Here is a 20,868-nt window from a genome sequence, read left to right as displayed (position 1 = left end):
CTTCATCTCCCTCGTGCTCTCCAGTGGAGAACCTTCAGAACCTGTTGTCTGGTGTGACAGAGCTAGCGCCACGTCCAGAGGAGGGGTTAGGGTCCGGGGCTATGCCCAGGGGGGCAGACACCTTCGAGGGCTACGACAGCAGCCCCACCATCCTCAACAAGAGTAAGTCCCCTCCACCTGCCTGCCCTGGTCTACATGTGCTCTATCACCATTGTATTCCCATTAGGGCTGATGCAATACCAGAAAACATTGTGTGCTATAGCTTAAATGTGACTTGGGATGTCATCATAAGGATGTTTGTTTCCAACATTAGGGCTGTTTTCCTAAAGAAGTTGAGTCCGCTTTGTGTTTTGTTTCATAGGCACGATACTAACGAGTATTGCAATACTGGTATCGTCCCAGCCCTAATTCCCATAGTCTATTCAAACATGTGTTTGTTAGAAGGCAGTGTGAAGAAGAAGAACTACAGTGGAGGGGACAAGGCCAGAGACAGGAGCCAGAGAGCCCGCGCTGACACCCAGCTTAAGGAGATTCAGGCCAGCCAGACCCTGGAGCAGCCACCGGTGGGTCACACACACACACACACTCACTCACGTTAACAAACACAGCAAAAATGGATGAGAAAATGTCTTGAAAGGACAGACTGAGCCACAACTTAAGTTCCAGTGTGACCAGGGCAACACACTCCCTGTCCCCACAACAGGGCCAGCAGTGTAGTTTATATTGAGTAAACAGTGATAAGAGCATCACACGAGGTCGTTCAGAAATGTTCTTCAGGGCTACTCTCAACCTGAACTGTTAGTTAGGTAGCGAACTGTACCAGTATTTCCAGATAAATAGATTAGATGACCCAATATTCCGAATGGGGACAGAACAAAAGCTACTTTACGCTGCCAGTACTTAGTAATGAAAGAGTAATCCATCCACCTGACATGTGTGGCATATCAAGAAGCTGATTAAACAGCAGGATCATTACACAGGTGCACCTTGTGCTGGGGACAATAAAATACCACTCTAAAATGTGCAGTTTGGTCACACAATGCCACAGATGTCTCAAGTTTTGGGGGAGCGTGCAATTGGCATACTGACTCAAGGAATGTCCAGCAGAGCTGTTTCCAGTAAATTAAATGTTAATTTCTCACCATAACCTGCATCCAACGTCATTTTAGAGAATTTGGCAGTAAGTCCAACCAGCCTCACAACCGCAGACCACGTGTAACCACCTTAGCCCAGGATCTCCACATCCGGCTGCGGGATCATCTGAGACCAGCCACCCGAACAGCTGATGAAACTGTGGGTTTGCACAACCAAAGAATTTCTGCACAAACTGTCAGAAAACTTTTAGCGTGCACGGCGTGCTCGGCGTCCTCACCAGGGTCTTGACCTGACTGCAGTTTGGCGTTGGTGGCCACTGGCACGCTGGAGAAGTGTGCTCTTAACGGCCGAATCCCGGTTTAAACTGTACCGGGCAGATGGCAGACAGCGTGTATGGCGTCCTGTGGGCGAGTGGTTTGCTGATGTCATGGTGGGGTTATGGTAAAAGCAGGCATAAGCTACGGACAACAAACACAATTGCATTTTATCGATGGCAATTTGAATGCACAGAGATACTGTGACGAGATCCCCTGGCCCTCCCATTGTCGTGCCATTCACCGCTGCCTTCACCTCATGTTTCAGCTTGATAATGCACGGCCCCATGTCGCAAGGATCTGTACACAATTCCTGATAGCTGGAAATGTCCCAGTTCTTCCATGACCTGCATACTCTCACAGGTGTACAATCCCAAACCTAGAGTGTATTTTGATCTTCTCTTTCCGTTCCTGTCTCGGTCTCCCTAGTTCTTTGACCTGGTGTTGATGCTGTCTCAGAGACTCTACAGCCTGCAGGTGAACAAAACAACACTGCTCACTCGCGTTTCCCTAGATACCCTCAGTAACAACCTCTCCACATCCACTTCCATGCTCATTCCAGCATGTGGCTCTGCTCCAACCCTTTGTGTGTCTGTGCGTGACTGGGCCATGAACAATCAATCGGACTGCGGTCTTCCACACTTACCAATGCGAGACGCCAGACCCCGTCTGTCTGCATGTCAATGAAAATGATCAAATGACATCATATGGAGACTACTAGACTAGGCTTTTGGTTGCTTATGGTCCGTGACCACAAGCATGCTTTCCAGAATTTGACCCACGTATCTCCTCCTCTCCACCGGTCTCCCCTCCCCCTTTAGGCCATTATCACCCAGCAAGACAGCCACATCAAGCTGCAGCGCACCTCCCTCACTGAGCGTGCCTCCTTCCCCGGCCGTCACCGCGGCAATGTGCTCCTGAAGCAGGAGAAACAGAGGACGCTGGCCCTGCAGAGGGAGGAGCTGGCCAGCTTCCACAAGTTAAAATTACTGCACCGACAGGAGCAGGTGAGACACAGTCGAAATTAGATTCATGGTCGCCCTCCAGGTCGTCTTCATTACAATTGCACTCTGTAGATCATTAAATCTCATAGTACTAGTAAAAGGGAACCACATTAATACGATCATGATAATTCCCGACAAAACAAGACGACCTCAAACTCACCCTATGACTTTTACTTAATGCAGTATTATTCCAGTCTGCATTTAGTCAAGTTGAATCTTGTTTCTACCCAGGCTCGTTGGGAGAGGGAGCGGGAGCGCCACCGGTTGCAGGCAGAGGCCGCAGAGGACAGGCTGAGGCAGAGAGAGGAGGAGTGCAGGAGGCTGGAGGAGAAGAGAGAGGAGCTGGAGAGACAGAGGGAGATGTACCAACAGGATCTGGAGAGACTGAGGGAGTCGACCCGCAACGTGAAGAAGGAACACCTGGAGCAAGACAATCGAGGTGGGTGACGATGTTTTTATTTGATTTAACCTGGCAAGTCAGTTAAGAATTCGTATTTACGATGCCAGCCTACCGGAGAACAGTGGGTTAACTGCCTTGTTCAGGGGCAGAACGACAGATTTTTACCTTGTCAGCTTGGGGATTCGATCCAGCAACCTTTTGGTTACTGGCCCAATGCTCTCACCTGCCGCCCCTAAAACATACACACACAATCACACGTATACACACACGCAATCACACGCATACACACACTTATACCCTAGATCCATGTGAATCGCTGTGCTATCCATACCTGCACATGGCTTACATGGCCCAACCCTACAACTCAATGGTGGTTCCCAATGAAAACTTTTGGAGTTGTCTGGTGACCTACCAAGTGAACAAAACCAAATTCATCAAGCCATAACCTAAAGAGTGGTTGGCCCTGATCTGCCATTTTGGAAGTTCACACTCCCTATTCTCTCTTCCCCCTCACCTCTTACCCCATCCAGCAAAGAAAACATTTCTGTTACTGTGCAGGAGAAAGGACTTGGTCTGTCTGACTGAACACTTGTCACTCCGACTGATTGCAAAAAGCTAAATTAGCATGATATGAGCTAAATTAAATCTAAAAGGAATTTAAAATAAAAAAAAGCTTGGTATACGCTCAGTGCTCTGTTGACATTTAACAGAAATATGCTTTTTTTTTTTAACATGAATTTCGAATTAATATGAAAAGTGTATACTAAAATCTGAAAATACTACATGTCAAGTCTCAATCGTTATCCATCTTACCTCTATATTGTTTTATGTCCTGCAGATTCGAGAAGAAAGATGAGTTCAAGTGGAAAGTGAGTGTGTCAGGTAACCAGTAGCTTTCATTCTTTCACAGAATCCAGCCTAGCTGACGTGATGCAATTTTCAGAAAAAAAATGTAACACTTTTTTTTCTTCTGGCCTCTATTGATTTAGTCACTCTAATTCTGGCCATCCTACAAGGGTAAAAACTCAAATAACTTTTGAACGGATTATGATAAGAGGTTTGGACCATTGGTTTTCTTTGAAGATTATCTACACAATTGACATCGAAAGATGCGTATTTGATTGGACACCATACTGGTTCTGTAATGTTCTGAACCCCCAGATAGAAAGCAATCTAAAGTGATTTATTTATTTCATTTCATTAGGATCCCCTATTAGCTGATGCCATGATGACAGCTAGGTAGGAATGGCGCCGGAGGGGTTGGCTGGCGTTTTACGGCTCCTAACCAATTGTGCTATTTTTGTGTGTTTTTTCGCATTGTTTGTAACTTATTTTGTACATAATGTTGATGCTACCGTCTCTTATGACCGAAAGAGCTTCTGGATATCAGAACAGCAATTTCTCACTTCGAACTGGAATAAAAAAAAATTCTATAATGAGTCTGACGCGAAGGATATAATAATGCTTCCAGACAAGGCCCAAATCCCCGTCATTCGCATGAAGAAAAGAAGGATAATACAGGGGGCAGAGATCAGGGTGCCTTGTGCGAATTCGTGGGCGAGTGGGTAACCTGCCTCTACCATCCGTTCTATTGGCTAAGGTGCAATCACTGGAGAATAAACTGGATGAGCTTTGTTCGAGACTATCCTACCAACGGCACATTAAAAACTGTAATATCTTATGTTTCACTGAGTCGTGGCTGAACGACAACATGGATAATATACAGTTGGCTGGGTTTTCTGTGCATCGGCAGGACAGAACAGCTACGTCCGGTAAGACGAGGGGTAGGGGTGTGTCTATTTGTCAACAACAGCTGGTGCGCGATGTCTAATATTAAGATATTCTAGAGGTATTGCTCGCCTGAGGTAGAGTAACTCATGATAAGCAACCAAGTTACCATCTACCATGTTGTGCTGCTGCCATGTTATGTTGCTACCATGCTGTTGTAATGTTGTGTTGCTACCATGCTGTGTTATGTGTTGCTGCCATGCTATGTTGTTGTCTTAGTTCTCTCTTTATGTTGTGTTGTCTCTCTTGTCGTGATGTGTGTGTATTTTTTATTTTTATTTTTTATTATTTTTTTATCCCCTTTTCTCCCCAATTTTCGTGGTATCCAATCGCTAGTAATTACTATCTTGTCTCATCGCTACAACTCCCGTACGGGCTCAGGAGAGACGAAGGTCGAAAGTCATGCGTCCTCCGAAGCACAACCCAACCAAGCCGCACTGCTTCTTTAACACAGCGCGCCTCCAACCCGGAAGCCAGCCGCACCAATGTGTCGGAGGAAACACCATGCACCTGGCCCCCTTGGTTAGCACGCACTGCGCCCAGCCCGCCACAGGAGTCGCTGGAGCGCGATGAGACAAGGAAATCCCTACCGGCCAAACCCTCCCTTACCCGGATGACGCTAGCCCAATTGTGCGTCGCCCCACGGACCTCCCGGTCGCGGCCGGCTGCGACAGAGCCTGGGGGCGAACCCAGAGACTCTGGTGGCGCAGTTAGCACTGCGATGCAGTGCTCTAGACCACTGCGCCACCCGGGAGGCCGTGATGTGTGTTTTGTCCTAGATTTGTATTTATTTGTATTTTTAATCCCCCGTCCCCGCAGGAGGCCTTGTGCCTTTTGGTAGGCAGTCATTGTAAATAAGAATTTGTACTTAACTGACTTGCCTAGTTAAATAAATAAAATAAAAAGCTGTAGGCAACACTATCTACCAAGAGAGTTTTCATCTATATTTTTATAGCCATATATTTACCATATATATACCACCACAAACCGATGCTGGCACTAAGACCACACTCAACGAGCTGTGTAAGACCAAAAGCAAACAAGTAAATGCTCATCCAGAAGCGGCACTCCTAGTGGCCGTGGACTTTAATGCAGGCAAACTTAAATCCGTTTTACCTCATTTCTACCAGCATGTCACAACCAGAGGGGAAAAAACTCTACACCAACTTTACTCCACACACAGAGACGCGTACAAAGCTCTCCCTCGCAATCCAGTTGCAATCCATCCAATCCAATCCATAATCTGACCATAATTCTGTCCTCCTGATTCCTGCTTACAAGCAAAAACTAAATTATGTTAATGAATTACCGTCATGTGTTTTGAAGAACTCTGTTGCTGTATATGACAAAACTGAAATGCTGAATTGTTTCAATGAGCACTTTGTATCATCTGGTAGGCTGTTTGATTCAGTGTCCTCTGTCTCTGTACAACCCTGTGTGGATGAACCAGTGAGAGCTGGTCAAACTTTTAGCTTTTTGCCATTCTCAGTGCAGGTGGTACATAAAGCCCTGAAATCCTTAGATCAGAGAAAGCCTGCAGGTCCTGATCTTTTGGATCCCTGCTTTTTAAATCTGGCAGCTGATTTCATAGCTGAACCACTTACATATCTGTTCAATCTAACCCTGGAATGTAATGAAATTCAGAAAATCTGGAAATCAGCATTTTTGCTACCACTTTTAAAAGGGGGAGATCCAACTCTTTTTTAAATAATTATAGGCCAATCTCAAAGCTGTCACCCCTGGTGAAAATACTTGAAACCCGTGAGTGAACAGCTAAAATAGTTTTTATTTACTAACTCTATTTTATCAATGTACCAATCGAGCTTCAGGAAGAAGCATAGCACAATTACAGCAGCCATGAAGGTTTTAAATGATATCACTGAAGCCCTTGACAAAAAACAGCACTGTGTCTCACTTTTTATTGATCTCTCTAAGGCTTTTGATAGTTTTTCTTTTGAAGCCAGAAGGAGGCTAGTATCAGCTACATTTATGCCTTTACTAGACTATGGGGATATTTTATATATGAATGCTTCCGCTCAGTGTTTGAGATCAATTGACACCCTTTACCATGGCACTTTGAGATTTATTTTAAACTGCAAAACCCTTACGCACCACTGCACTTTGTATAGTGTCTGGCCTTCTCTAGTTGTCTGGCCTTCTCTAGTCACTTGTAGGCTCAGTCACTGGTATACTTTTATTCACAAAGCCATTTGGGGTTTTCTACCTTTTTATTTGGGCATTGTTATTGTTGTTCAGAAATGTGGTGGGTACTCTCTTCGTTCGCTGGACTTTATCCTGCTAACTGTTCCAAATGTCCGAACTGAATTTGGTAAAAGGGCCTTTATGTACTCTGCGCCATCGTCTTGGAACGCCTTACAAAATACTTTTAAACTGGAAGAACTTGTCCCGATTGGTATTTTTAAATCACTGATGAATGATCTTGAGACTGATTCCCTGACCTGTCAATGTTTTTAATTTGCTGTTTTTGATTTTGTTATACTCTTGTGAATTCTATGGTTTTTATTAGATTACTTGTAGTTTTTCAGGTTGTTTGTCTTTAATTTTTGTAATGACTTGGTGCTGCCAATCTTGGCCAGGACGCTCTTGAAAAAGCGGTTTTAAATCTCAATGAGCCCTTCCTGGTTAAATAAACAGTTAAATTAAAAAATAATAAAGCAGGAAGTACCAGTGACTTGCTCAATACGGAAGTGGTCAGATGATGCGGATGCTACGCTACAGGACTGTTTTGCTAGCACAGACTGAAATATATTCCGGGATTCATACAATGGCATTGAGGAGTATACCACCTCAGTCACCTGCTTCATCAGTAAGTGCATCGATGTCGTCGTCCCCACAGTGACGTACATATCCCAGCCAGAAGCCATGGATTACAGGCAACATCCTCTCTGAGCTAAAGGTTAGAGCTGCCGTTTCAAGGAGCGGGGCACTAAAGACCGCTTATAAGACATCCCGCTATGCCCTCAGACAAACCATCAACCATCAGGTAAATCGTCAATACAGGGCTAAGATTGAATCCTACCACACCGGCTCTGACACTCGTCGGATGTGGCTGGAAACTATTGCAACCTATTACGGACTACAAAGGGGAAACCCAGCCGCGAGCTGCCCAGTGGCGTGAGCCTACCAGACGGGCTAAATACCTTTTATGATCGCTTCGAGGCAAGCAGCACTGAAGCATGCATGAGACCACCAGCTATTCCGGACGACTTTGTGATCACGCTCTCCATATCCAATGTGAGCAAGACCTTTAAACAGGTCAACATTCACAAGGCCGCGGGGCCAGACAGATTACCAGGACATGTACTCAGAGCATGTCCTTTCTAATTGACCTGGCCCGGTTATCCTGGAAGGATATTGACCTCATCCCATCAGTAGAGGATGCCTGGTTATTCTTTAAAAGTGCCTTCCTCACCATCTTAAATAAATTAATACATTTAGAACCAGGAACAGATATAGCCCTTGGTTCACTCCAGACTTTACTGCCCTTGACCAGCACAAAAACATCCTGTGGCGTACTGCATTAGCATCGAATAGCCCCCGTGATATGAAACTTTTCAGGGAAGTTAGGAACCAATATACACAGGCAGTTAGGAAAGCTAAGGCTAGCTTTTTCAAACAGAAATGTGCACCCTGTAGCACAAACTCAAAAAAGTTCTGGGACACTGTAAAGTCCATGGAGAATAAGAGGACCTCCTCCCAGCTGCCCGCTGCACTGAGGCTAGGAAACACTGTCACCACCAATAAATCCACTATAATTGAGAATTTCAATAAGCAATTTTCTATGGCTGGCCATGCTTTGCTACCCCTACCCCGGTCAACTGCCCTGCACCCCCCACAGCAACTCGCCCAAGCCTCCCCCATTTCTCCTTCACCCAAATCCAGATAGCTGATGTTCTGAAAGAGCTGCAAAATATGGACCACTACAAATCAGCCAGGCAATCTGGATCCTCTCTTTCTAAAATGATCTGCCAAAATTGTTGCAACCCCTATTACTAGCCTGTTCAACCTCTTTCGTATCGTCTGAGATTCCCAAAGATTGGAAAGCTGCCGCGATCATCCCCCTCTTCAAAGGGGGAGACACTCTAGACCCAAACTGCTACAGACCTATATCTATCTTACCCTGCCATTCTAAAGTCTTTGAAAGCCAAGTCAACAAACAGATTACCGACCATTTTGAATCCCACCGTACCTTCTCCGCTATGCAATCTGGTTTCAGAGCTGGTCATGGGTGCACCTCAGCCACGATCATGGTCCTAAACGATATCATAACCGCCATCGATAAGAGACATTACTGTGCAGCCGTATTCATCGACATGGCCAAGGCTTTCCACTGTCAATCACCACATTCTTATCGGCAGAATCAACAGCCTTGGTTTCTCAAATGACTGCCTCGCCTGATTCACCAACTACTTCTCTGATAGAGTTCAGTGTGTCAAATCGGAGGGCCTGTTGTCCGGACCTCTGGCAGTCTCTATGGGGGTGCCACAGGGTTCAATTCTTGGGCCAACTCTCTTCTCTGTATACATCAATGATGTCGCTCTTGCTGCTGGTGATTCTCTGATCCACCTCTACGCAGACGACACCATTCTGTATACTTCTGGCCCTTCTTTGGACACTGTGGTAACTAACCTCCAGATGAGCTTCAATGCCATAGAACTCTCCTTCCGTGGCCTCCAACTGCTCTTAAATGCAAGTAAAACTAAATGTATGCTCTTCAACCGATCGCTGCCCGCACCTGCCCGCCCGTCCAGCATTCCTACTCTGGACGGTTCTGACTTTACCTAGGTGTCTGGTTAGACTGTAAACTCTCCTTCCAGACTTTAAGCATCTCCAATCCAAAATGAAATCTAGAATGGGCTTCATATTTTGCAACAAAGCATCCTTCACTTATGCTACCAAACATACCCTCGTAAAACTGACCATCCTACCGTTCCTCGACTTCGGCGATGTCATTTACAAAATAGCCTCCAACACTCTACTCAACAAATTGGATGCAGTCTATCACAGTGCCGTACATTTTGTCACCAAAGCCCCATATACTACCCACCCCTGCGACCTGTAGACTCTCGTTGGCTGGCCCTCGCTTCATACTAGTCGCCAAACCCACTGGCTCCAGGTCATCTACAAGTCTTTGCTAGGTAAAGCCCCTCCTTATCTCACCTCACTGGTCACCATAGCAACACCCACACGTAGCACACGCTCCAGCAGGTATATCTCACTGGTCACCCCCAAAGCCAATTCCTACTTTGGTCACCTTTCCTTCCAGTTCTCTGCTGCCAATGATTAGAACGAACTGCAAAAATCACTGAAGCTGGAGACTCATATATCCCTCACTAGCTTTAAGCACCAGCTGTCAGAGCAGCTCACAGATCACTGCACCTCTACATAGCCCATCTGTTAACAGCCCGTCCAACTATATCATTCCCTTACTGTATTTATTTATTTATCTTGCTCCTTTGCACCCCAGTATCTCTACTTGCACATTCATCTTCTGCACATCAATCACTCCAGTGTTTAATTGGTATATTGTAATTACTTCGCCACCATGGCCTTTTTATTGCCTTACCTCCTTTATCTTACCTCATTTGCACACACTGTATATAGACTTTTTTTCTCTACTGTATTATTGACTGTATGTTTGTTTATTCCACGTGTAACTCTGTGTTGTTGTATGTGTCGAACTGCTTTGCTTTATCTTAGCCAGGTCGCAGTTGTAAATGAGAACTTGTTCTCAACTAGCCTACCTGGTTAAATAAAGGTGAAATAAAAATGTGCTGGCCGAGTCTGTAATACCTATATGTTTCAACCAGACCACCATAGTCCCTGTGCCCAAGAAAGCGAAGGTAACCTGCCTACCGCCCCATAGCACTCGTGTCTGTAGCCATGAAGTGCTTTGAAAGGCTGGTCATGGCTCACATAAACACCATTATCCCAGAAACCCTAGACCCACTCCAATTTGCATAACGCCCCAACAGATCCACAGATGACTAGATCTCAATCGCACTCCACACTTCCCTTCCCACCTGGACAAAAGGAACACTTATGTGAGAATGCTATTCCTTGACTACAGCTCAGCGTTCAACACCATAGTGCCCACAAAGCTCATAACTAAGCTAAGGACCCTGGGATTAAACACCTCCCTTTGCAACTGGATCATGGAATTACTGATGGGCCGCACCCAGGTAGTAAGGGTAGGCAACAACACATCTGCCACGCTGATCCTCAACACGGGGCCCCTCAGGGTTGTGTGCTCAGTCCCCTCCTGTACTCTCTGTTCACCCACGACTGCATGGCCAGGCACGAATCCAACACCATTAAGTTTGCTGACGATACAACGGTGGTAGGCCTGTTCACCGACAACGATGAGACAGCTTAAGGTCAGAGAGACCTGGCAGTGTGGTGCCAGGACAACAACCTCTCACTCAAAATGAGCAAGACAAATGAGATGATTGTGGACAGGAAAAGGAGGGCCGAACACGCCACCATTCACATCGATGTGGCTGTCGTGGAGCAGGTCGAAAATTTCAAATTCCTTGGTGTCCACATCACCAACAAACTATCATGGTCCAAACACACCAAGAAAGTCATGAAAAGGGCAGTACCTTTCCCCATCAGGAGACTGAAAAGATTTGGAATGGGTCCCCAGATCCTCAAAAAGTTGACCGGTTGCATCACTACCTGGTATTGCAACTTCTCGGCATCCGACCGTAAGGCGCTACAGAGGGTACTGCTTTACAGCCCAGTACATCACTGGCGTGAAGATTCCTTCCATCCAGGACCCATATACTAGGCGGTGTCATATGAAGGCCTTGACTTGATATCAGTACCCCCTGTATATAGCCCCATTATTGTTATTTTAATGTTACTTTAAAAAAATGTTTTACTTTAGTTTATTTAGTAAATATTTTTGTTAACTGCATTGTTGGTTAAGGGCTTGTAAGTAAGCGGTAAGGTCTACATCAATTGTATTTGGCGCATGAGACAAATATGATTTGATTTTAGTCTTCCTGGGGTTCGACACGCAATTTAAATAACATTACAGACAAAATCATTGCAAGATGAGACAATAGGGATGCAAATTTCTGTCAATTTTGCTGCCGACTAACCGACCCTCATTAACTGTTCTTTTTTTTTCTCCACAGAGTAAAATGACATGACCTATAGAAAATAAAAGATGGAGGCGTTTTCCGTTCATTCCATTCACCACGGAGCTCCGCTGACTATACCTGTTTCGGATTATCTTTGGCGTTGCATTTGAGGCGCTGTCGATTCCAAGGTGATGAATCCTGGCCCAGGTTCGGAATTGCATTCGCTGATGTTGGCATTCGAAATGGCTTTGTGAAATGATAACCTATATTTAGAGGCTTCAATTGGGCCTACATATTATTAAGGCTATGGTTTTGATTCCTTTGATGCATTTGATTTATCAACAAAGAATTTTGTTGTAATTGAGGGACAATTTTCTTTTACGATTTGAATAAAATTGATCAGACATTTCGTAAATTCAAATGCACATTTTTACTCCTTTTTAGCACCCTGGCAGATTAACTTGACTAAATAAAATAATTGTTCCCCTGATAACCTACTCCTGTGTGAATTGCATGCGTACGAAGAACAGACATTTTCATTGAGAAGCAGCTAATTGTAAAACCTTTCATTTCATTTTCCAAATTAAAACATTTGCTATTTCAATTCGATATTAAAGGATTTTTGAAAGAAATATTATACAATTTTGCATATCCTATACTTCAAAAAGATTTTTCATAAATATGCAAAAAATGTATGGTTTTGTTTATTCTAATACTCTCAATGACAGGAACAACATTTGGCTACTATTATCCTACAATATATGCTAATTTTAACAACACTGTATTAACCTACATACAATATAGCCTAATTTTAATCTACATTAATACCTGCATGTATTTTCCGAGGGACTGTCATCCTTTCCGCAGAGGAGATGTGTTTGCAGGAGCCTGAATGTGATGGGATATATGTTGAAGATGGACACCTTTCAGATTACATGGTGGTGGTTGCTCATTTTAGGGTTGCCAAGACATACTTGATCTCTGTCATTATTTGCTAGCATTTTTTTGGGAGCTCAAGAGTACTGGTCTCATGCAGCTTGGTGACGGTCCGGTTGGACAGCACGTCTGTCACTGCCGACCACTGCACCACCAACCTCTCAAACATGTCACAGACCAAGTTCCAGTGTGTCTTACACGACTGGATCAAATCAAATTTATTTGTCACATACACGTGTTTAGCAGATGTTATTGCGGGTGTAACGATATGCTTGTGTTTCTAGCTCCCTCTGCTGTTTCCTGAAGTCCACGATCAGCTCTTTGTTGACATTGGGTGAGAGGTTATTTTCCAGGCACCACACTTCCTGGTCCCTCACCCTCCTCCTCCCTGTAGTCTGTCTTGTCATTGTTGGTAATCAGGCCTACTGCTGTTGTGTCGTCTCCAAACTTGATAATTGAGTTGGAGACGTGCGTTGCCACGCATTCATGGGTGAACAGGGAGTACAGGAGGGGGCTGAGCACGCATCCTTGTGGGACCCCAGTGTTAAGGATCAGCGAAGTGGAGGTGTTATTTCCTACCTTAATCACCTGGAGGCGGCCCGTCAGGAAGGACCCAGTTGCACAGGGCGGGGTTCAGACCCAGGGCCTTGAGCTTAATATTGAGCTTGGAGGGTACTATGGTGTTGAATGCTGAGCTATAGTAATGAGCAGCATTCTTACAGTGGTTTGTCCTTTAAAATTTACAGTGTATTGCAGGACAGCTTGCATAGTGTCACAGAATTCTATGCCACATTATTTAAGTGTCTACGACTGTTACCATTAATGCTAGTTAGTGCTAGTTTGACCACCAGAGGGTATCTTTGAAAAGCATTTCATAGCCTTCAATAGTGGCTGTACTAGAGAATGTTAAACCTTTTTTGTAAGAACATAGTATATGGGACTGATTTTAAGAAAGGTTGCTTAATTTATTTGATTGATATTATGGTGTTTCTATTCTAAGAAAAAAGAAAAACCCTTTGTATTTCCGTTAGCATGGAACTTAAAATATGGTGCTGTACAACGTGATGGTCGGGAGTAGACTACAGTACTGGGCTATTTAGCTAAAGAATCCCCGTGTCGTGCGGGCACGCAGGAGACCGGGGTTGAATTCCCCAATGGGGAGGAAGGAGTAGGCTGTCCTTGTAAATTAGAATTTGTTCTTAACTGACTTGTCTAGTTTAAACACACCCTAACTTGTCTAGATTAAACACACCCTAATTGAATAATTGTAATCTAACCAATACCCAAACGGAGATTCAGTGGGAAAAAAAATCTCATTGATTTATCAAGACCAGTCCCCATGTTTGTCTCAGAGCAGCGCGAAACGGTGCTAAAATAGTTGTAGGCTGTTGCTTCAAATCCTATTGCTTCTAACTTCAATATGCTATTTAAATAAATAAGACCTACACCACTTTTGACAGCACATTACTCAACACTAGTGAGACTCATGTCGCCTACATTATATAGAAAAATATGACGTGTCTCTCCGCCAATAATTACATATAGAGGATTGGATGATTCTAAATTAAAACCAAAATCCGCCTCATGGGTCTCCCGGTGGCGGCCGGCACGGGTATTGAACCTGTATCTGTAGCAACACATTTTTACCACTGGGGAGGCCCCATCCACAAAGTATCAAAATACAGAGAGGTGTTGGTAAAGGTATATTGTCCTGTACTGTAGTACTGTACATGGTGTCCAGGTCAGGATAACCAAAACATGTATTTATTAAAGACTATCAGAAAGAATGCTGGTACCTATTTATTTTGATCCAAAGCCATGAATGAGTGAGTCACACAGCTTTATGTAGGTGCCAGGCTATATGACTGTGCCATCAACTTGGTAATTTATAACGATATTTTGGAGGTTATTTTGTTTTCTAAAAAACGAAAGTGAGTGATTGTAATCTGAATAAAGGCCAAAATAATATTTGTAAAGGCCAAAACATTTATTTCTGTTTTTAGAGGGAGAGAAACGCTGGGCCAATTGTGCGCCGCCCTATGGGACTCCCAATCACTGTCGGATGTGATACATAATAATACTTTTTGTTCTATTATTTGTTTTGTCTTTGGTGGATTAAATTGAAATTGCAACCAATCACGGCCGGTTGTGATACAGCCAACTAAGAAATACATTTGAGGATAGCATTCTTCCCCTTTTCCTTCTAGGAAAGTATATTGTCCAGCTACAAACTAATAGCCATAATGCTGCTGTACAATGTGACCATGTGTGTTTAAAAGAGTATTTTCCGGTAAGCAACAATTTGTTTACCTTCATTAGACAACTTTCTTACAATATTTCTATAATTCAGTGATATTTATTCCCATAGTAATTCGTTATGGATCCATAACTAAATACACATCAGCATTTTGAAAGAGTATTTTTATCATTATTTTATTCAGGAAAGCATAAAGATGCTGATGAAGTACTGTACAGTATATGCTTTTACATTTGGATAATAAAGCATTTAAAGCATTTTGAAGATGTAAGCCACCTGCATTTGGCTATAACAGAACAGCATAATGGTCCGGACGGCCCTTGCTGTGCCTGTTGAGCAGTTGGTCAGGTTCTGTTGTCAGAAGAGGAATGGAAATGTCTCAGTGAACCGACGACCTGATGAACCCACCAGGTATGTTGACTATGCCTGTCAGAGGTGGAGTTCCAGAGCTCACAGGTGTGACTGGCATGGATTGTGACTCCATCTCATTCCTCGCCCTCTTCAAAGCGTCATTCTCCGCCTTACTGTCCGCCAATGCCGCCTGGCTCTGAACCAATGCATCAGCTGTCACCCGTATCTCTGCCCTCAGATAATGTTTCTCTTTTTGCTGGTCTGCCTTCAATGACTCGATCTCGGTCTTCAAAGTTTGAATCTGATCTATTTGCACCTTCATCAGATGAGCAGAATGGTACCGCCCTGAGCCCCCATTGATTACAGTGGCTTATGATCGAAACGGTAGGTCAATTAACCTGTTTGGGCTGCAGGGACAGTATTGAGTAGCCAGATAAAAGGTGCCCATTTCAAACGGCCTCGTACTCAATTCTTGCTCGTACAATATGCATATTATTATTACTATTGGGTAGAAAACACTCTCTAGTTTCTAAAACCGTTTGAATTATATATGTGAGTCAAACAGAACTCATTTGGCACAAACTTCCTGACCAGGAAGTGGAAAGTCTGAAATCGAGGCTCTGTTCTACTTCCTGCCTATACATGGGCATGATACGTATTAGTATACGTGCACTTCATACACCTTCCCCTGGATGTCAAGAGGCGGTGAGAGAAGAAATTTTGTGTTTATCTTGGTCTAGAGGTGGAATACAAGCTCTTTGTATGATGTGTCCGCCCATTTCCTGTTTTCTGGAGAGCGCAAAGGGGGACTTGGATTTGCCTTCTGTTTAGCTGCCGTTATAGGCAACTAATATCTCCGGCTTTGATTTTATTTGATACATGTGACCATATTATCGTAAAGTATGTTTTTTCAATATAGTTTCATCAGATTATTGAAAATTTTTCGGGAGTTTTGCCGTGTTCCGTTCTCTTCCGTTTGTTGACATGGAGACCTTCGACCTTGGCTAGTGCGCTTGCTAATTCAAGAGGGAAAATGAACGTTCTAAATCCAAACAACGATTGTTCTTGACAAAGGACACCTTGTCCAACATTCTGATGGAAGATCACCAAAAGTAAGAAACATTTTATGATGCTATTTCATATATCTGTCGTGCATGTGAACTAGTCGCCGGCGCCCAACTTTGGGGTACTCTAGATATACCGAAGCTGGATGTCGTAATGAAGTTATTTTTTAGAATTCTAACACTGCAATTTCATTAAGAACTAATGGATCTATAATTTCCTATACAACATGTATTTTTTTAGTTATGTTTATGAATAGCTATTTGGTCAGAATATGTGTGTCAGAAATAGTGTCAGAAAAATATCGTTGCTGTTTAGACGTTGTGGAAAAAGTAGCTAAGATAGCAACATGTATAACCACTGATTTCAGCTCTAAATATGCACATTTTCGAACAAAACATAAGTGTATGTATAACCTGATCTTATAGGACTGTCATCTGATAAAGAATATCAAGGTTAGTCAAAAATTATATATCTTTTACTGGTTTGTTAGTATCGCTAACTTTTACTGTTGGGAAATGGCTTGTCTTTCTGGCTATTGTGGTAAGCTAATATAACGCCAAATTGTGTTTTCGCTGTAAAACACTTAATAAATCGGAAATTTTGGCTGGAATCACAAGATACCTGTCTTTCATTTGCTGTACACTATGTATTTTTCAGAAATGTTTTATGATGAGTAATTAGTTATCCTGTTTGGGCTGCAAGCTGATTATTGAAAAAACTGGAAAATGTGTGCACATTTTAAAACGGCCTCCTAAGAAACTTTTTATTTTCCAATATGCATATATTTACTACTGTTGGATAGATAACAGTCTATAGTTTCTAAAAAGGTTTGAATTGTTTCTCTAAGTTGAACAGAAATATTTTTACAGACATTTTCCCAGCCGAATTGAGATTTCCAAAATGCGATGTGTCTCTTTAAGACCTTCTCTATAAAAGGCCTTTTGACTTAGGACCATAGAAACACGTCACACGCCTTCGTCAGGCTGTAATGCGGAAGTGAGAATTGAAAGGAGTCGAATATCTCGTCCATGGACTGAATAACACACCTTCTTGTGAGACCTGCGCAGTTAAAAAAAAATTCCGGGCGCGAAGCAGAATTTGGTCTCGGCTTCTGGAAGAAGGTAGATAACGGTGAATATGATCTCTGACTACGATATTATTTGATACATGTCACAAAATCATCCTAAAGTATGTTTTTTCAATATACTTTAATTATATTATTGCAATTTATTCTGGACTTTAGATGTGATACGACGGAAGAATTTTTTGAAGAAACGCTGAGTAGCGCCGCAATGCTATTGTGCTTGCTAACCAAAGAGGGAAATAATTCGTTCTGGAACCCAACTAAAGACTCTACTGGACATTGGACCCCGTTACAACATTCTGATGGAATATTAACAAAGATAAGACCCAATTTGGGATGCTTTTTCATATATCTGTTGAGCTGTGCTGTGCTAACTGGGCTAAATGTGCTAGGCTAGCGCTTGACCAATGCTAGTGCTGACTTATGCTAGCTTATGTTGTTAGCTAATATAACGATATATTGTGTTTTCGCTGTAAAACACTTAAAAAATCGGAAATGTTGGCTTTATTCACACGATATCTGTCTTTCATTAGCTATCCACCATATGTTTTTCTGAAATGTTTTATGAGGTGTAATTAGTAGCCGACGTTGGTGTATGTATTTTCTCTGGCTACTCCCGTCTGGATTCAGGCTCTAGCTATGTGTTAGCATTTATGGTAGCATCAATGTAAAACTGATTTATAGCTAAAATATGCACTTTTTATGAACAAAACATAGATTTATTGTGTAACATGTTATATGACTGTCATCTGAGGTAGTTTTTTCTGGGCTCTTTAGGTTGGTTTTAGTTTATTTCGGTTGGCTTGTGCATGCTACTTGAATCATAATTCATACATCATAATCATATCCATACGTGTCTGTCCACTTTTGTATTTGGTGGTGAGCTAACATAAATATATGTGGTGTTTTCTCTGTAAAACATTTAAAAAATCGGACATGTTGGCTGGATTGACAAGATGTTTATCTTTCAAATGCTGTATTGGACTTGTTAATGTGTAAAAGTTAAATATTTTAAAAAAATAGATTTTGAATTTCGCGCCCTGCAGCTGTTGTCATTGTCGTTCCGATTTCGGGCTTGCAGCCCAAACAGGTTATTTGACGTCTGTAATTATTCTGTCTGCTTTTGGTGCAATTTCTGATTGTAGCTGCAATGTAAACTATGATTTATACCTGAAATATGCAACTTTTTCGAACAAAACATAGATTTATTGAATAACATGTTATAAGACTGTCATCTGATGAAGTTGTTTGTTGGTTAGTTTGGTTGGTTCTTGGTTAGTTAGGTTGGCTTTGTGCATGCTACCTGTGCTGTGAAAAATGTCTGTCCTATTTTTGTATTTGTTGGTGAGCTATCATAAATATACGTGCTGTTTTCGCTGTAAAACATTAAAAGAATCGGACATGTTGGCTGGATTCACAAGATGTGTACCTTTCATTTTCTGTATTGGACTTGTTAATGTGTGAAAGTTAATAATTTAAAAAATATATATTTTGAATTTGAGCTGTCTGTTGTCATAAGTGTACCGACGTCGGGCTTGCAGCCATAAGAAGTGAAATAAAATTTACTCCAACACACAAATGCTGCGTCACATTTTAAGAATCTAGTAAAACCAATCACTTTCTTGGCAACCATGCCCAGAGAAGGAGCTCCCGTGCTATAAGATGGAGATGGTGGGACCTCAGTCCACCCTGATGGTTGATGTAAGTCACCACTGTGGTGTTGTCCACTCTCACCAGGACATGTCTCCCCTTCAGATGTGGAAGGAAAGACCGCAGGTCCAGCAATACAGCTTGGACCTCTAGTGTATTGATGTGCCTGCCGCTCCAAGGGGTTAGCCAAAAGTTGCTGGCTGACGTGCCCTTGATCACACCCCCCCCAGCCGATCTGGGAGGCAACTGTGCTGACCAGCTCCCGGCAGCACATACTCAGCATCTCCACCCCACCTGAGAGAAAGGAGTGCCAGTGCCACCTCAACAATGCCCTGAGACACTGTGCGGTCACCCGCAGCTGGCGGTGATGGTGGCGCTTCAGGTGCAGCTGGTGGGAATTGAACCACCGTTGAAGTGGCCGGAGATGGAGGAGGCCCAGGGGAATCAGCAACGAGGCCGCTGTCAGCAAGCCCAACAGGCGTTGGCAGGTCAGGGCGGATACCACCAGCCCCTGCCGAAAGTGGTCGAAGCAAGATAAGATCGCCTGGTTCCTTCTGGTGGGCAGGAGTGCTCTCACCCTCTGGGTGGGTGTTAGACAACTCTTCTTGTCATTTACAGTAATGCCCAGCCCGCCGATATGGGTCAGGAGCATGTCTCTGTCTGACAGGACCTGGGTCCTGGTCAGGGCACAAATCAGCCAATTGTTCAGTTAATTGAGGATCAACAATCCTCGGGACGTGAAAGGTGCCAGGACAGCGTCCATGCACTTTGTGAAAGTGAGGGCTGCCAAGGAGAGGCCGAAGGGAAGAACCATGAATTCCTAAGCCATCCCTTCGAAAGCAAATCGGAGGTACTGCCAATGAGCCGGGTGAACAGGAACATGGAAGTTTGCATCCTTCATGTCCAGCGTAACAAACCACTGGTCCCTGGACACAGCCTGCAACACACCGGCTGGGGACAGCATGTGGAACCTCAGTACCTTCAAGTACCCATTGAGGTTGCGGAGGTCCAGAATATGTCGAAACCCTCCCTCTCTTTTTGGGACCACAAAATAAATGGAGTAGAACCCACCTAGCCATTCTATCCTGGGGATAGCACCCTTGTCCAGGAGTGAGGAGATCTCCAGCCGCAGCGTTTTCTTTGTTTTCTTCGTGGTGACACAAAGGCCCCTGAAGGACGGGGGCCGGCACCAGATTTGGAATCGGTACTTCTCGAGCATTGTGGACATCACCCAGGGCGACTCCATAGCCTCCTCCCACTTTGCCCTTTGAGACCATGAGAAGCAGCCGAGGCCAGGGAAAGGTGCGTCAGGGGTCCGCCTCTCCTCTGGCGCCCCGAGCGCATGGGTCCCAAAGGCACGTCCTTATGGCGGTGACGGTTGGCAGGTTGTTGCTCCACCACACTCTGTGACCCTCCCAGCTGTCGTCCCTCAGCACGAGGCGATGGGGCAGGAGAGGGACCCCACGGTCGTTCGATGGTCCATCTGCCTTGGATCCGGGGCCTGAGGAGGCGACATGAACCGTCTCAGTGTCTCCCGATCCCTACGACTACTTATCGGTCTGCTCCAAAATGTCATCAACCCTTGGGCCAAACATCAGCCCAGGGGTGATGGGGAGAGTAACAAATGTGTTCTGGAGAGCAGCTGGAAGATGGGATTTGGTGCAGACAGAGTTGGCCCCGGGAGGTAACCACCTGCGACATGGCCACATCCCTCTGGAGCAGGGAAAGCAGGCGAGACAACTCTATCGCTTCCCAGAGGAGCTCCTCTGTGCCCTCCTGCAGCCGAGGCAACAGAGTCTGCAGGTAGGCCTGCAG

At 44.0% G+C, this 20,868-nt stretch overlaps 1 protein-coding gene across 4 annotated transcripts in view; it reads left to right on the top strand.

Annotated features, from left to right (window-relative positions):
• The window catches only part of LOC129855664 (rho guanine nucleotide exchange factor 18-like), a 42,432-nt gene extending 30,229 nt beyond the window's left edge, over positions 1 to 12,203 (top strand). For 2 of the 4 annotated variants that reach the window (XM_055923564.1, XM_055923567.1), the window contains exons 12-18: positions 25 to 162; positions 442 to 563; positions 1,839 to 1,886; positions 2,231 to 2,416; positions 2,645 to 2,852; positions 3,652 to 3,682; positions 11,765 to 12,203. In XM_055923564.1, coding sequence (XP_055779539.1) covers positions 25 to 162; positions 442 to 563; positions 1,839 to 1,886; positions 2,231 to 2,416; positions 2,645 to 2,852; positions 3,652 to 3,682; positions 11,765 to 11,774 — 743 coding nt within the window. In that variant the 3' untranslated portion in view covers positions 11,775 to 12,203. Of the gene's footprint in view, positions 1 to 24; positions 163 to 441; positions 564 to 1,838; positions 1,887 to 2,230; positions 2,417 to 2,644; positions 2,853 to 3,651; positions 3,696 to 11,764 lie in introns of all 4 variants that reach the window. The other 2 variants (XM_055923565.1, XM_055923566.1) reach the window with 2 other exon arrangements.
• Positions 12,204 to 20,868: the final 8,665 nt, after the last annotated feature.

Source organism: Salvelinus fontinalis, chromosome 5, assembly GCF_029448725.1.
Source record: "Salvelinus fontinalis isolate EN_2023a chromosome 5, ASM2944872v1, whole genome shotgun sequence".
Lineage (NCBI taxonomy): Eukaryota > Metazoa > Chordata > Actinopteri > Salmoniformes > Salmonidae > Salvelinus > Salvelinus fontinalis.
This window is presented reverse-complemented; position numbering and strand designations above follow the sequence as displayed.